Source organism: Physeter macrocephalus, unplaced genomic scaffold, assembly GCF_002837175.3.
Source record: "Physeter macrocephalus isolate SW-GA unplaced genomic scaffold, ASM283717v5 random_59, whole genome shotgun sequence".
NCBI lineage: Eukaryota > Metazoa > Chordata > Mammalia > Artiodactyla > Physeteridae > Physeter > Physeter macrocephalus.
In genome coordinates, this window is record NW_021145341.1 from 2,047 (window position 1) to 17,049 (window position 15,003).

The 15,003-nt window shown below is 56.0% G+C and overlaps 1 protein-coding gene across 2 annotated transcripts in view; it reads left to right on the forward strand.

Annotated features, from left to right (window-relative positions):
* The first annotated feature begins 6,227 nt into the window (after positions 1-6,227).
* The window catches only part of ITGA3 (integrin subunit alpha 3), a 32,416-nt gene continuing 23,640 nt past the window's right edge, over positions 6,228-15,003 (forward strand). The window contains exons 1-3 of one of the 2 annotated variants that reach the window (XM_028483685.2): positions 6,228-6,842; positions 14,065-14,192; positions 14,513-14,592. In XM_028483685.2, coding sequence (XP_028339486.1) covers positions 6,637-6,842; positions 14,065-14,192; positions 14,513-14,592 — 414 coding nt within the window. In that variant the 5' untranslated portion in view covers positions 6,228-6,636. The remainder of the gene's footprint in view (positions 6,843-14,064; positions 14,193-14,512; positions 14,593-15,003) is intronic. The other variant, XM_007128539.4, reaches the window with a different exon arrangement.

Here is a 15,003-nt window from a genome sequence, read left to right on the forward strand (position 1 = left end):
AACCTGTGTTACTCAGGGCCCTGGCCCGTCCGGAGCAGGCGGGGAGGAGGAAGTGAGTCAGTGGGCACAGCAATTCACGCCTCAGGATTCTGACTTTCCTTTTCAACCCACTGAGCCAAGACGTTTGTCCCAACAGGATCCTACGGTGGGGGAGGGACGGGGAGGGGAGGGCCCTGAGCAAGATATTTATGAGACAGAGCTGGCCTCTCACTCACCTCCACCAGGTTCACTTTTTTAGGGCCATAAACAGTATGTGGCCAACTGAATTCAGCCAGACATGCAGTGGTGGAAGACCTACTGTGCGTGAGGGACTGTCATGGGTGCTGGAAATACAGGTGTAATTGACAGCAAGCACAACTAGTACTTAGTGAGCGACTTCTGGGTCCCAGTTCTGCTGTTCTTCAACAAACCTGTGAGTCTGGTATCTGTGTCCAATTTATAGTGAGGAAACTGAGACTAAGAGGTGAAGGGACTTGTCCAAGGTCACAGCCCTATCAGTCTATAATCATACTATGAGCCCAGCCTACAAGTCAGTGCAAGGCCTGGAAGATGCAAGAATGATTACATCTGTGTGTGTGTGTGTGTGTACACAGGGGTGCAGGGGGCAGGGGTGAGGGAAGAAAGTGAAAACTCATGAAAGATTTCAAAGAACAAGCGGATATTTTCCAAGTGAACAAGGGGGTGTAGGGAGGCAGAGGGGTCAGCAAGTGCAAAAATCAAGTGGCACGGCCCAGCCCTGGCGTGTCTGTGGACTCCTGCCGGGGGCAAGGCACTGCGACACAGGCTGTTACAGGGGAGCAGGCTGTGGGGACGAGGGGGAGGTGCTGAGCCCGTTCTGGACGCTCAGAATCTGGGAAGCCTGTGGGTGGCCCGCTGGAGGCGACTGGCAAGAGTTGAACATCAAGGCTGGAGCCTGGAGGTGCTTGGGTGGGGATCATCAGCATGGAGGAGAATGGTAATGCACAAAGGGTGATCCGGGGAGGCAGAGGCATGAGTCTGAACAGCAGCCCAGGGTGGGCTGAGGAATCTCACAAGGGGGTGAGGGTGCTGGGCAGAGATAGTGAGGGAGGAGGGCCAAGAAAAGGCGCAGAGGGCAGTCAACAGGGTCACTGCTGCCACCCCAGAGAGGTCAGGGGCAAAGAACCAAAGACTACTACTGGGCGTGCCCCTCAGAGGAGGCTGGTTCCCAAGTGGATAAGGTTTCAGTGAGATGAGGGGGCTGAAGCCAGGTTGAGGAGGTAGAAGGGACCAAGACAACCCAAGGGCAGAATCCCTACTCCAGGGAGAGCAGACAGGAGACTGATCTCAAGGATGTGACTTCTAAGCTGTGTGTCTCCTGGAAGAACAGAAGGCAGCCAAGATGACTGGGGGATGGGGGAAGCGGGGTGCCTGGTGGAGATATTCACACCTCTTGCACCTTGGGCATCTCAGTATTTTCAGCTGTAAAGTGGGAGACATCTCCATCTCATAAGGTTATTAGACGCTAACATACATAAAGGGCGGGACACACAGTAGGTGCTCAATAAACGTAAGCTTCCCTTCTGAATTCAGATGTTCATAAAACATTCAGAGACACATAGTCACATAGGCAGACAGGTGTGAATGTGCAAGGGACCGTGTGCACAGATGCATGTTCCAATCAACGTGTATATAGGAGTGCTCCATAGACAACCACAAATGGCCCTCCACCCTTAGCAGTATCTCTAGGAAGTTAGTAGGAGTGCGTGGAGGAGGTAGATGAAGCCCCCCACCTGTCCAGATTTCCCACCTGGCCAATAAGAACCCTGCCAACAAGAAGGCATCTCCCCAAGAAATGGCAAGGCCCTAGGGGGCTGGTGACTCAGCTCAGCTGTGGCTACCAAGGGGGCCCCCGTGGCCTCCCAAACTCGAAGAGGCCACCTTGGCATGAGGTAGAGAATGTTACAGAGTCCTAATCTCCCAGCTAGGAGGGCAGGGCTTGTGCAGCAAGGCCAGGCCGTGGTGGGCAGCAAGGCGACCATGGAGAGGGTTGAAGGAACTAGAAAGACAAAGGGGTTGGCCAGCAGGGAAGTTTCCTGATGTCTGCAGCCTGCTCGCCAGGCCCCAGCGGGGGGTCACTGCCCATTTATCCCTGGAACCCCTCTGCTTTTTCCCTCCCCCAACCCCTGCGTACCCCACCACACATGTACCTGAAGTCCAAGTCAGATCAGCGCCCGGGGTCCTCCTCACTCACTCGCTCCCTCCCTCCGTCTGCCCCTGCCCCTGCTCAGCCCACTTCACCCATTGCCTAAATTATTACAGCAGCCCCTTCTTGCTCCCCAGCCCAGTTCATCTTGGAGATGCCAACTTCATGCTGCAGCCAAAATGTTCTTTCTAACACCCCCATTGTTCCATAATCACCAGCCCTGAAACATAATGCAATGTGGGTTTAGCCTGTTTAAATCTGAGAGCTTTCAGAAGGTGAGGCCAGGATGAAACCCTGGCCTCCTGAAGATGCCCTCGTTCATCTCTGAACCCCTGAGGGTTCTCAGCTCTGTGCCAGTACATAGCAGGTTGTCAAGGAATGCTTGAACCTGACAGATTCTGAGCCCGAGAAGTTGCCTGGCCTGGATGCCTGTCCCGCCCCCACATCTGGGGCACAGGAGAAAGGAAATCTGATAAACCCATTCATGCTTCACTGCTCCTCCCTCCCTCCCCAGTCATTTGCATTTTCAATTCAAGTCAGAGATAAGAGACCTGAGTCTTAGTTCCATAGCTGAGATTGGGTCCATTTAGTTCAACAAGTATTAGGAGCCTTGGGACACAAGGGATGCCAGGTGAGGAATAATAAGGGATTCCTTCCAGCCCTTTCGTTTCATAGATGGGGAAACCGAGGCCTGGAGGAGGAAAGGAACTTGCGCAAGGTGAGAGGGCAGAAGGCAGCCTGCATCCAGCCCTCGTGGAACCACAGTTCCACTCCATCCATATCTCTCCATCTCTGCACTGACCTTCCTGTGAGAAGTGAGTGAGCAAGTGGTGTGCTCTGGGGCTCCGGGAGAGGGAGATGTGGGGGGGGTAGTGTCATGTTGGGGGGTGGGTAGCGGCAGAGGAAGGCTGGTATGAACACAGCAGGCACTGAATAAATGGAAGGTGCCTTTACAGAATATGACGTTGTCATGTTACAACTGGGAAAACTGCACCCCAAGTTAGGCCCCAACTCTTCTGCGTTCCTCTCTTGAGGCTCCCTCTTGCTAATAATCCTTTCCTTCTCACTTGTCCAGATATTCCTCCTCCAGGAAGCCTCCCTGACTCTACAGCAGAACCCACAGTTTATATGTTGTCATGTTTGCCCACAGAGGCAGATGGACCCCATCCAAGATTTGGTTCAATGTCAAGACTGATGATGCCACACGCATACTAAGAGGGAATGAAAACGTTTATTATTTACATAATTGAGGTCTCTGGAGGAGCAGGGCTGGCTTCTCAAACAGGTCCAAAATGGCTTGAGAGAGCGAGGAAAGGAGATTGGCCTGGGTTTTTACTGTGGTGAGGGAGCGAGGCCTGGTGAGCATTTGTGAGGAAAGGGGCTTGCATGGTTCGAATCTCCCACGGATGCCAAAGGAGGCAGCACAGCACCCAGGCTTTCTTATGAGCTTGTCCAGGTGGGAGGCACAAGGGGAAGAGGGAGAGGGGACGCCTTAAAAAGTGTCAGCAGTCAAACATCAAAAAATGGGCTCAGACTCCTCATTACACATGTTATTCTCCGTGTTTACATTTCTAGGTGGGTCCCTTCTCCACAGGGAAGGGTTGGCATGATAAGGTCAACTGAGGGATGAGATGAAGCTGTGGATGATAATGTCACTTACATCAGAGGATTTTGGGCCTTTGGCATGAACTGGGGATTTCTCTTTCTGCATCTCTCCAGCCCAGAGACCCTTCCAGTCCCTTCATCCCTCCATTCCATCTCCCCCAGATCTGTCTGACACTCCCCCACATTCCTTAGCTTGGGCCCTCCCCCTACCAGGCACCCCCACTCCTGCTCCCACATTCCCTCTGGACACTCCCCCAGAGTGGAAAAAACATCCCTCATCCCTTTCCTGCTCCCAGCCCTGGGATCGGACATGCTGGTCATTCCTGTTTGGGATGGCCAAAGAGATAACACCTGGCATGGAGCCCATCTGTCATCACAGAACTCTCAAAGCTGTTTCAGGTGGGACCCCTGTCCACACTGACTGTCCACCCTGGCCCCTGGGCTCCTGGCCTTGTCTGTTTCCCCCTGCTCTAAGAATGAGGTGGAGGAACCAGCAGCCAGCTGGAAGGAGAGCAAGGTAACTGTTCAACTTCCATCCAGGTCAGCTTCCTGTTCCTTGGCCCCACATGTCCTAACCCCTGGAGGCTCTGGGCCACAAAGAAGACCATGGAGAGAGGCTGGGCAGCTCTGAGAGTCAAAGCTTGGGAACAAATGCTGCTCCAAGGGCAGACAGGGATGAGTGTCCTCTCCCCAAACACCGCAGAGAATGCTGCTATCACAGCTGCCTTTGTTTAGGCATGTCTGGCTTTCTGACCAACATCTGGAGTTTGTCTCTTAAAGACACAGATGTGGCCAGTGGCCTCCAGTCCTAGCTCTACCTCCTATGAGCTGCGTGACCTTGGACATCCAGGTTCCTCCTTAAGTCAAATGAGGAGTCAAATGAGGCTGGGAGAATATGAGAGTCTGCAGGTGAAAGGAGTCGTAAGCACAAGTTCATCTCGAGTCCCTTCCCAGGCTCTGAATCTAATTTTGTGCTCCTAATTCTTTATCTTTTTCCTTAAAGAGGGTTCCAAATTGCACAAGCTTCAGGCCCCACAAAACCTAGATCTGCCCTGAGTATGGTACAAATGTTAATTATTAGCATAAGTGGTCAAGAAGGGCCCTGGGCTCAGATAACACAGGATTAAAATCCGAGTTGCATAGCCTTCAAGTTGCTTAACCTCCCTGAGCCTCAGTTTTCTCATCTTAAAACAGAGATAACACCTCAAAGATTGCCGTGATAATTTAATTTAATAATATTTGTAAAGCACTTAGCATAGTTTCTGCTGCACAAGCACAACTATATGGTGGTTTTCTTATTATCATAAACTCTCAGAGATAGGGGCTCTAAAATGAATTTCAAGGAAGTAAGCGCTGAGAACTGAACTCCTGGACCAAAATAAGAAAGCTCCTTTAGCCTAGAAAAAAGAATGGTCAGGGGAAATGGGTCTTTGTGCTGCAATAAGGGAAATCTTAGTCAGACTCAAGAAAATACAGAGTGACCTCTTGAAGTTCCCTTTCAGTTCGATTCTTCTGCGGATAACCAGACCTTTGGGCCTCGCCCACCTAACTCCTCCACCTGGCGCCACCCACTACACACCAGTGGGGGCTGGAGTCCCCGCAGTCTCCAAACGCTCAGTTGGACCCTGCGTGGTTGGAGGGGGCCTTTGGGATTCTGCTGGGCTGGGCCCTGAAGGCAAGGGTGGATGAGAAATGGCTACAGTCTGGGCCCAGCTCCCTGGCCACGCAGACACTCTAAAGAGAAGGGACTTCTTTCCACATCGACCGGTTACCCATGATACAAAATAGATATCAGAAGGCGCAGCCCTTTGGGGAAAACGCTGTCTTGTTGCTAATTACAGTTAGCGATGCTTGGTTATTACTAATGCTAAATATCTGTCTGACTTTGTTGAGAGACCATTCCCAGCTCGGATCAGGGTGGGTGGGAGCGAGTGGGCAAAAGAAAGAAATCTCGACAAGGACGGTGAAGGGCTGGGTACGAGGAAGAACGCCCAGAGACCGCTAACCTTCTCCCAAGGGCTCACAGCGCGGCGGAGGCGAGGGCATTCCAGCCAGTGGCTTGCGGATGTCGGCTCCCAGATGCGCCAACGCCGGGGCTCTCCGGCCGGACCCACAGAGGTGGCCGCGTCCGGAACGGCCTTTCCAGCAGCTGTAGCCTCCGCAGCAAAGCAGCGGGACAAATCCCACCCCCCGGCCCCGCCCGTCCAATCCATCTTGCTCGGGAGGCGACGCTTCTCGGGAGAAACAAGGGGCGGGGAGGGGTAATCCAAGCCTTTGGGGGCTCCGGACAGGTGTTTGGGGGAGAGGGCGGAGCCGGGTTAGGGAGGATGGAGAGGGAGGGGCGGTGCTGCCCCTTTAAGAGGAGGCGGCCGAGCCGGGACCTTTTCTCTTTCCCCGGAAGGAAAGCCTAGCCCCGGCTGGGCGCGCAAGGTGGGGAGGTGCGGGGCTGGGCGTGGAGAGGCGGGGCGCGCGCGGTGGGACCCCTCCTTCCCGTCTTCCTTGCGGTCGACAGGTCTCTCTGCCCAGATCCGTTGCCGAGCCCGGATCGGAGACGACAGTGCGGCCAAGTGGGCGCGGCCGGCACGAGTTGGGGGGGCAGGGTGCCCGGGGCAGGGGGGCGGTGACCCGGGACAGTGCAGGCGGGAGAATAGACCCGCGGACCTCAGAGGGGAATCTGAGAGCTCAGACCGTGAGCGGACGTGAAACTGGCCAGGGCTGGGGGCCAGAAACTGATCAGCGCTTCGGGGCTCAGCTAAGCGGACGCCAGAGTGTTCTGCGGTGGCGCGGGGGAGCAGGTGAACGGGTCCTCACTCCCAGCTCCACGCCCTCACGCGCTCTCGCCCGGGCCCCGGCACCCATCCGCAGCCATGGGGCCCGGCCCCAGCCGCGCCGCCCGCGTCCTACGCCCGATGCTCTGCGCGCTCGCCTTGATGGTGGCCACCAGCGACCGCGTCGCCTCCGCCTTCAACCTGGACACCCGATTCCTGGTGGTGAAGGAGGCCGGGAACCCGGGCAGCCTCTTCGGCTACTCGGTCGCCCTCCATCGGCAGACGGAGCGGCAGCAGCGCTACCTGTAAGTGAAACTGGCCGCGGTGGGGTGGGAGAGTGTGTGTACAGGGTGCGGATCCCGAGTTGAGTCCAAGCCCTGGGCCAGCTGGCTTCCAGGCTCGCAGGCCTCCAGCTCTGGGGAGCGACGATTAAGGAAGCGGGGACCTAGGCAGCCCTTCTGCTGCCGAGGCTTGGCGGGAAGTAAAGGGATGGGGGGCAGTCATTATTGGCAAGTGCTGACCCGGCCAGAACCTGTCTAGACTCAGCCCCTCAGGCCTTTAAACCTCTCTTGAGAGTAGAAGTGGGGTCCCCGTTTCCTGAGCCCCCTCCCATTCTGTGAACTGGGTGCTTAGTATACCGAATGCCTCTTCTCTCCAGGGCTGGGAACTGGGGAAAACTGCAAGATAAACACCTTTCCCCTTTCCTGGGAAAAACCTACGGGGACATGCATTTAAGCCCGCCCCCACCTCGCACATAGTCTGCGGCCCGCCAGCCACACCCTCGGCAGAACCACACTGAAGGGCCTTCTCAACTGCTTGGCGGTTGGAGAGTGAAGTGATGGGCGAGTCTGGGCCTTTGGAGCTGTCCAGGCGCTCCTTCTGACCCCTTGAGGATGCAGAAGCAGAAGTGAGAGGAGCAGCTGTCCCAACTCCTGCTTGGTCTTCTGCCACCTACCCCCACCCCCAGCAGTGATGCACTCCCACCAGACGTCCTCCCCGCATTCCACGGATTCATGTTGAATCTTCGACCCTGAGTGTGTTTGTTTTGGTCTCCGGAGGGAAAGAGTGTTTTTCTCTTTCTTCTGTTCTCCTTCCCCAACAGCTGCAAGGAGAAGGAGGAGAAAGAGCTAGGCAGAGGGGAGAGAGGGGAAGGAGAGCAGCCAGCTGCTTGTGTTGCCACCCCCCCGCCCCCTTACTCATGCCCAGAGGGGCATGGCCAAGTTTGAGAAGTTTCTCTGCATGGGCTCAGTGTGCTGAGGTTGGCAGTTAGGGGAAGAGGGCAGCTGGGGAAGGTGAGGCTGCCCCAGGAGGGAAGGTTGTTAGGACGGGACAGGCAGGCCCTCTTTGGGCAGTAGCTCTTCTGGTTGACCTACCGAGATGTCCAACCCTGCTGAGCAAGAGGACATGGTCAGATAAAGAGTGTGTTGAAACCTTTCTCAACTCTGGCTGGAACCTGCAGAAACTTGAGGAAGTTGGAATGTCCAAAGTTCAGACTGCCCCAGCCTTGTTCCCTATCCTCCTGGCCCAGCCCCTGCCCAGGCCACCTACCTACTTGGCCTCAATTCCATCTAGCTTCTGCAGAGGCTAGGGCCACCACACCCTTCCCAGCCTGGCCCCAGCAGCTGCGGTCTGGCCTTAGCCACTCTTCCATCTTTTGGAGACCCTACGTGATCATCAGCACACGTTTCTATATCGGTGCTCTTTCTGCCCCAGCCCAGAAAAAGATTTTCAGATTTTCAGTGCTGAATCTGCATGATATAAGGCAATGTAGTGTAAAGAGAATATCAGAAAAGCAAGGGTAAATAATGGAAAGCTGGAGTAAATAATAGATTCTGTAATAAACCCCCCCCCCTTTTTTTTTTCGCTGTGTGAACTTAAGCAGGGTATTTCCCTTCTCTGGGCCAGTTTTCCCCAAGGAGAGGTTGGGTCTGGATCTATATACTCCTTCCTGCCTCTGTTGGCAACTTGGCATTGCGGAGAAAGAAGAGGCTCCCAAGTCCCATTGCCAGTTTCCTGTCTTGAATCTGTCACTAATACCTGAGTCTTAATTATCTTACATGTCAGGGGGAGGGGAACCACATGCCTTCTTCATGGGGTGATAGAGGGCTTTTAATGAGATAATTTATGTAAAATGCTCTGCATCTGCCTTCTTCTCCCAGGAGTAGCTGAGGGCTCTTGTGCTGAAGCTGGGACCTGGATGCACCCTCACTAACCAAGGACCTCACCCAAGAGGGCTGAGCAGAGGGGTCCTACTTTTCTTCCTGGGCAGCTAGAGATGGCATTAGGCCTGCCAGGAGCCCAGAAGTTTCTAAAACTAATGAATCTCGGAGAGGCAGTTAGTTCTAGATAGTGTTCTGGGTGACTCACTTGGGTATCCTCAGACTTTTCCAGGGGTGGTTCTCCATCTTGGGTCATCTCCTCATCTCACTGAATTCTGCCCCATGACCCTTTGGGAGAATCAGCTGGGCCAGCTGGGCTTAGCTGCAGCCAGCTGTGTAGCCAGATGTAAACAGCTGCCTGAGTGCACAGCTCAGGGGAACCAGCAAGTCAAGTGGCAGTTCTGTTAGCTTCAAAGTCCTTTGGAAAAGGGGGAGGGTTCATGATCCTGAACAGTCTTAGCCTGAAGTTCACTGAAGGTTTTCAGGAGATGCAGGGATCCTGGAAAGTGTATGCAAAATCTTGCGTGTTTGTGCATTGTTCTGGGGCCTGGAGGAGGGGAGAGCATAGCTTTCATTATATTCTCAAAGAAGGCCTTATTCCAGAAATGGTTAAAAACCCGGGTGTGTCTTTGTTCCCCATCACCTTTATCTCTAGACTGAGGTTCCATGCCCACAACATCGGAGGCTTACTGCAACCCTGGCCCCAATTTCGCAGACTCTGGAGTGAGGGGTCAGGAGCAGGGCAGGGAACCAAGGTTCTTTGGGCTTCTTGGTGAGATACATGAGGACCCCTGGGGAAGGGACTATTCCTCGGGGAGATGGTCACTGACCTCCCCTCCTTCCCCCAGCACCTATTCTGTCATTCCCTCCTGGGAATCCAGGTGTCCTGGTCTGGCCTGACCTTGTGGGCTATGGGAGATACCTCTGGGGCTCTTGCCTGGAAATGAGGGTGTCTGGGAAGCCTGGGGCGGGGGTGGCCGCAGCTCCTGGAAGATGAGGTCATACCTGAGGTAGGCAGGAACTAAGCTCACTTGCTCTCCTAAAACATGTTTCCCTGGGCAGGGCAGGTACCTGGCAGCCTCCAAGGCTCGTGCCAGAGGAAATGGGCATAGCAGCTGTGGCTGCAAGCAGAGGGCCTGGATGCATAGTGTCCTTTTTCTCTGGCTCTCTCCAATGACCAGGCCAAGCCAGAGAGCTTAAAACTGGGCAGGAGGTAAGGGAAGCCTGATCTTGTAGAAAATGAAGTGAAAGGGGCTTGGTCAGAACTAAACAAAGAAGGAAGAGGATGGCGGTAACAGCAAGGGAGATTGAGGTTAGATGACATGAAGAATGCCCTAAGGGATCAAATGTGGAAAAAATACTAAGGAGCCAGGGAAAGGGAGAAGAAATGAGAAAAACAGCCTTGTTCTTTATTATTGGAGGCTTGAGCAAGGCCTCTTTCTCCTGTCCTCTCTCATTCTCTCGCTTTCTCCGGCTTGTTGCTCTGATTCTAGGGCTGACTCACCAGAGGGGAAAGGGAGCTGGGGGGCAGCGTAAGGAGAAGTAAGGCGGGGATTGAGAGGGCTGCAGTTTCAGCTCCCGCAGGAGAAGCCTCTGGGGACGTGGCTAACTCTGTCAGGAGGATTGGCACAGAGCTGGGATCCAGGCATCTGAGAGCTGCCCCCAACCCACCCCAGGGCTCAGAGCTGGAGTGGACCCCCTCCCCAGCTGGCTTCCTGGCCTAAAGAGTAAGGCATGGGGGCCCGCTGGACCCTCCTTGTTAACTGAAATCTTTCCACTGAGGCTACCCCAGTGCCACCCTGAGGTGAGGAGTCTGGGAAGTTGAATCTTACAGGCTGTTTCTCTGAGCATCACCCCACCCCAGTATCCCTCAGGGGGCCTTCTTCTCTGGGGTGAGCCAGCCTAGTGCCCTGACACCCCTGGGCCCCATTCCCCTGTCTCCTCTGATTCTACTGCTTTCTACTTGGCTGTTCCATTAGCTTTGAACTGCCCCAGGAAGAGTGATGGGGCAGGAGTGAGAAAGTGCTTCTCCGGAACTTGGAGCTCAGGGGCCTCCACAAAGGCCAGGAGGGGCTGTCTGGCCGGAGCCAAAGGATAGGGTGAAGAGGCAGCTGTTTGAAAGCCCTTGCGAGGTCATTTTATTCATCTCCTCACCTCCTGGAAAGGCACCTACTCCCACCCAGCCCAGCCTGACTCCAGGAAAGAGGCAGTCCAGTCTCCTTTCTTCCTTGCTCCAAGAGCTGGGCAAAGCATCCCACTTAGCATCCCAGCAGCTTCTGGCTGCTGCTGGGAGGGTGACCTCAGTGGTGGTTTGAGAGGGATCAGCTTCGACTCTTTGATCTGGACCAGATCCAACAGCAGGAGCAATGTGCTCATTTGCATAGTAACTTACATTCATTTACATACCAGTAAGATCTTTCCCACCCTCTGGATTTTCCCACACCTGACTGTGGCTGGAGGAAGCTGGACCCGGCCCTCTGTACACCCTCCTTCCCCCATCTACTCCCAGTCCTCTGGCTGTAGACCCATTGGATCCTGGGCTGGGAGCCAGAGGGCCTTAAAGGGCCTCTAAGCGGGCCAAGTAGGAGCTAAAAATACTCCAGGGAGGTGGGGGGTGCTCCCTGTGGAATCTCTGGGGAGGGAGGGGCCTGGGATGCTGGGCTGGGATTAGGACCCTGCCCCACCACCCATCAATGGGCACAAGGCTGGTGCGGGTGAGAGTGGAGAGGGTATAGGTGGTAAGGGGATTTATGTCAATCCCATTGCTATTCATGCCCAGCTCTGCCTGCTCTGTACCACAGGAGGCAAAGAGGAGGGGACCCTCAGGCCACTCCCTCTAAGATGAGGGAGCTGGGAGGGCGTGGCCACCCTGTTCCTCAGCCACCTCCCACCCTGACAACTTGGGCCCAGAGAGCTGTAGGCACGGCAACACTTCCCTTGCATTGCATGCCCTGGAATGCAACCTGGGCTCTCCAGGGACCCCTTGCCCACTGAGGCCTGGACCCACCCCTTCAAGGTCATTGTAGCCAACCCCCAGCTGCCACCTCCAGCCAAATCTGAGCTCCCACCCTAGAATGACTAGCTGCCAGTGCCCCACCCCCACCTGACTGATTGCCTTAGGCCATGGAAGTGTTACTTCTGTCTCATCCTCTGCCCCATCTAAACACCACACCTGAACTAGTCTGCTCTGTGCGCTCTGCTTCAGGTCCCCTAACCCAGTGGGGCAGAAATTCCTGGGTCCCCGGAGCAAGGCCTGGGGGTGTGCTAGGGCCAGCCCTGGTGCCACAAGAAAGCAGAACGACAGTGCTCATGTTGGCCTTGGCTTCATAGTCAGGAGGCCTTTTCAAAGAATGAACCCACTTTTTCCCCCAACAACCCTGGAGGGTGGTGGGACAGCTGCTTTCCCATTTTACAGATGAGGCACTCACAGCTCAGAGAGGAAAAAGAAATTGTCCCTTGAGGCAGAACAAACCTAGAACCAGGCCCTTCAGCTCCAAGGCTGATATATTCCTTTCCCACAGGCAGCAGCTCCCCTCTCCCACCTGTCAGGCTGGGGGCAGATGTCCATGGGTGGTCAGGCAGCGGACTCGCTAGGCGCCCTACCCAGCCCAGACAGAGGGTGACTAACAGGGCCTGGCTGCCACACTGGCCCCCTGCCAGCCTTCCTGCCAGAGCTCCCAGCCCTGCTCTGCTTAGAGAAGCTATACCCCTGCCCCCAGGAACCCTTCCCCAGGGTGAGGTCTGAGCTGAGGTGTGAGGTGCAGGCAGAGGTCCCCTTCCCGGCACCCCCAGGCAGCGCATTCCTGACACCCAGTGGGCCGAGGCACCCAGGCCCTGGCATGCCCAGGCCCTGCCCTGCCCACTCCCTGCAGCCCTCACTCTCAGGTCCCAGGCAGGAGCTGCAGGCAGGACTGTTGCTCTGCACATCCAGACTCTGGCAGGGGGCCTGGCACCCAAGTTCTGAGCTGGGCGCCTCAGGTGACAGCATTGCTGGGACCGGATGGAGGGGTACCTACCTAGGAGGTGCCTGCCACCCAGGAGGCTGGGTCCAACAGGACTGAGGAGGTGGTCTTGGCAGAACATCTAGAGGCTGCAGACAGATGATGCTGGGAGAGCAAGGGGTGGTAGAGCTGGGTTCTCAAACTGTGGTGTGAATATTTGGGATGCGTGTTAAATAAGCAGGTTCCAGGGCTCCACCCCCAGATTCAATCCAGGTTGTCTGTGGTGGGCCGAGGAATTTGCCTTTTTAACAAATATCGCAGGGAGTTTTGATTCTGGTGGTCCAGGAACTGTCTTTTGAGATAATATTTCAAGGCTGATCACCCACCTTCCTCTCCTCTAGTCACCTCTCTGGTATGGGAAGGGCTGCTAGAGCCCCAAGAACCCTTGCAGGGACTTGCAGTTGGTGTCCCTAAAGACGGGTTCCAGGCAGGCTGGGGACAAGGTGATTTACAGCCCTCACCCACCCCCATTCTCATGCCCACCAGCCGAGAACTCTGCCCTGGGGCCACATTGTCCAAAGTGTCAGGTACCCAGCTCCCCTGCCACCACCCCTATACCTCACATGTCTGTCTCAACAGGGTGGGGAGGGGGAGAGTAGACATCGCCCAGGTCACTTAAGGGCCCTGCTGACCTCAGCTCACCCAGCTCTGGTTTAGGGTCAGTTGTCCTTTCCTGCCCACATCCGTCAGTGCCCGCCCCCAGATCTAAGTCCTCAGATGGCTCAAAGAGGTAGGACCAGGACTCCTCCAGCCTTGCTCTCTTCCTCTCTGCCTTCATCTCAGAGGTCAAGCATTCCTTCCCAAAACCAGATCTGATTATGTCACTCAGATGCCAAAACAGTCCTTCCAAAACCCAGATCCGGCTATGCCGCTCCCTTGCTTAAAATCCCTCCGTGGCTCCCCTTCCCACCCTGCCTCTTGTCCCTCCCTGTGTTTCTGGCCTCCAGCTGTGCCGAGGGCCTTGCAGCTCCCTGAGTCCCTCTCTTGCTCATGCTTCCTGGCTCTTGCACATGCCAGACCTTTGCCTGCAGAGCCCCTCCTCCCCTTCTTCACCTGGTAAGCCCTGGTCATCAGACTCAGGCCAGGGTCCCCTCTCCTGTGGGCCTCCCTGATAGCCACCCACGCAGAGTCTGGGCTGGTTTGCTCCCCGCTTTCCTCTCATGAGGCACTGACCACAGGTGTCTGTCTCCTTGCCTGCGTTCCCCTACCCTGGGCACTCCTTGAGGGCAGGGGCGGGGAGCCATTCATCCCCCGACGGCAGAGCCTGGCACAGAGCAGATGCTCGGCCCATGCACGCGGAGCAGCGAGTTGTTTGAAGCAGGCTTTGGGGCCTGTGAGCCCGGGTCTACCTACCTTCTTGCCCCCAGGCTCCTGGCTGGCGCCCCCCGCGACCTTGCTGTGCCTGATGGCTATACCAACCAGACCGGTGCTGTGTACCTGTGCCCACTCACTGCCCACAAGGACGACTGTGAACGGATGGACATTGCAGAGAAAAGTGAGGAGAGGGCCTGGGAATTGGCACTGGGTCAGGAGCCTGGTGGAGGGGGTAGCACAGAGAGAATGACTGGAAGAGACAGAAGGCTCACCTGGGTAGCTTCTAGTCCCTTCTTGTCCAGCTGGGAAGAGGGAGTCCTAGAGTGGGACCAGATGGGGTTTGTGGAGCTCAGACTGTGAGGGGCTGGAGAAGGCGGGGAGGGAGGGCCGCCCTGCTGGAGTGGAAGATCCGGGAGGGACCAACCCCTGCCCTCTGGAGGCTCTGGATGCTGGGAGGGTGGGGTGAGGTGCCCTGGCTCATGACCCCTCTCATGCCCACAGGTGACCCTGACCATCACATTATTGAGGACATGTGGCTCGGGGTGACTGTGGCCAGCCAGGGCCCTGCGGGCAGAGTCCTGGTAAGTGGGCGCTCACCGTCGGTCCCCGCCTCCAGCCCTCTCCTTCATCTCCTAGGAGCTTCGGGGGGAAGCAGAGGGCGGGAGAAGGGTCCGTTGTGCATGAGCCGGAGCCTTGCAAATGTCCATTTCTGTGGCTGTATGTCTCCACAGCATGTGTGTCCCTTCATCCTGTACTTGGAGCAGGGGGTGGGGGTGGGGAGGGTGTCTGGCGCTCTCCAAGCGCCAGACTGGGTCCTGTCTGAATCACCCACTGCCCCACCCCGGTGGGGGGGTGCTCACCCTTCGTAGGAATGAACTGAGGGAACTGCGAGATGGAAAGGGCAGAGAGGGCCTCAGGCAGTGCGGCCTGGGCGCGCTCCTTCCGGGGAGGCTGGCTGGCGGAAGAGGCATAGCCCTGCTGCCCCAGCTCAC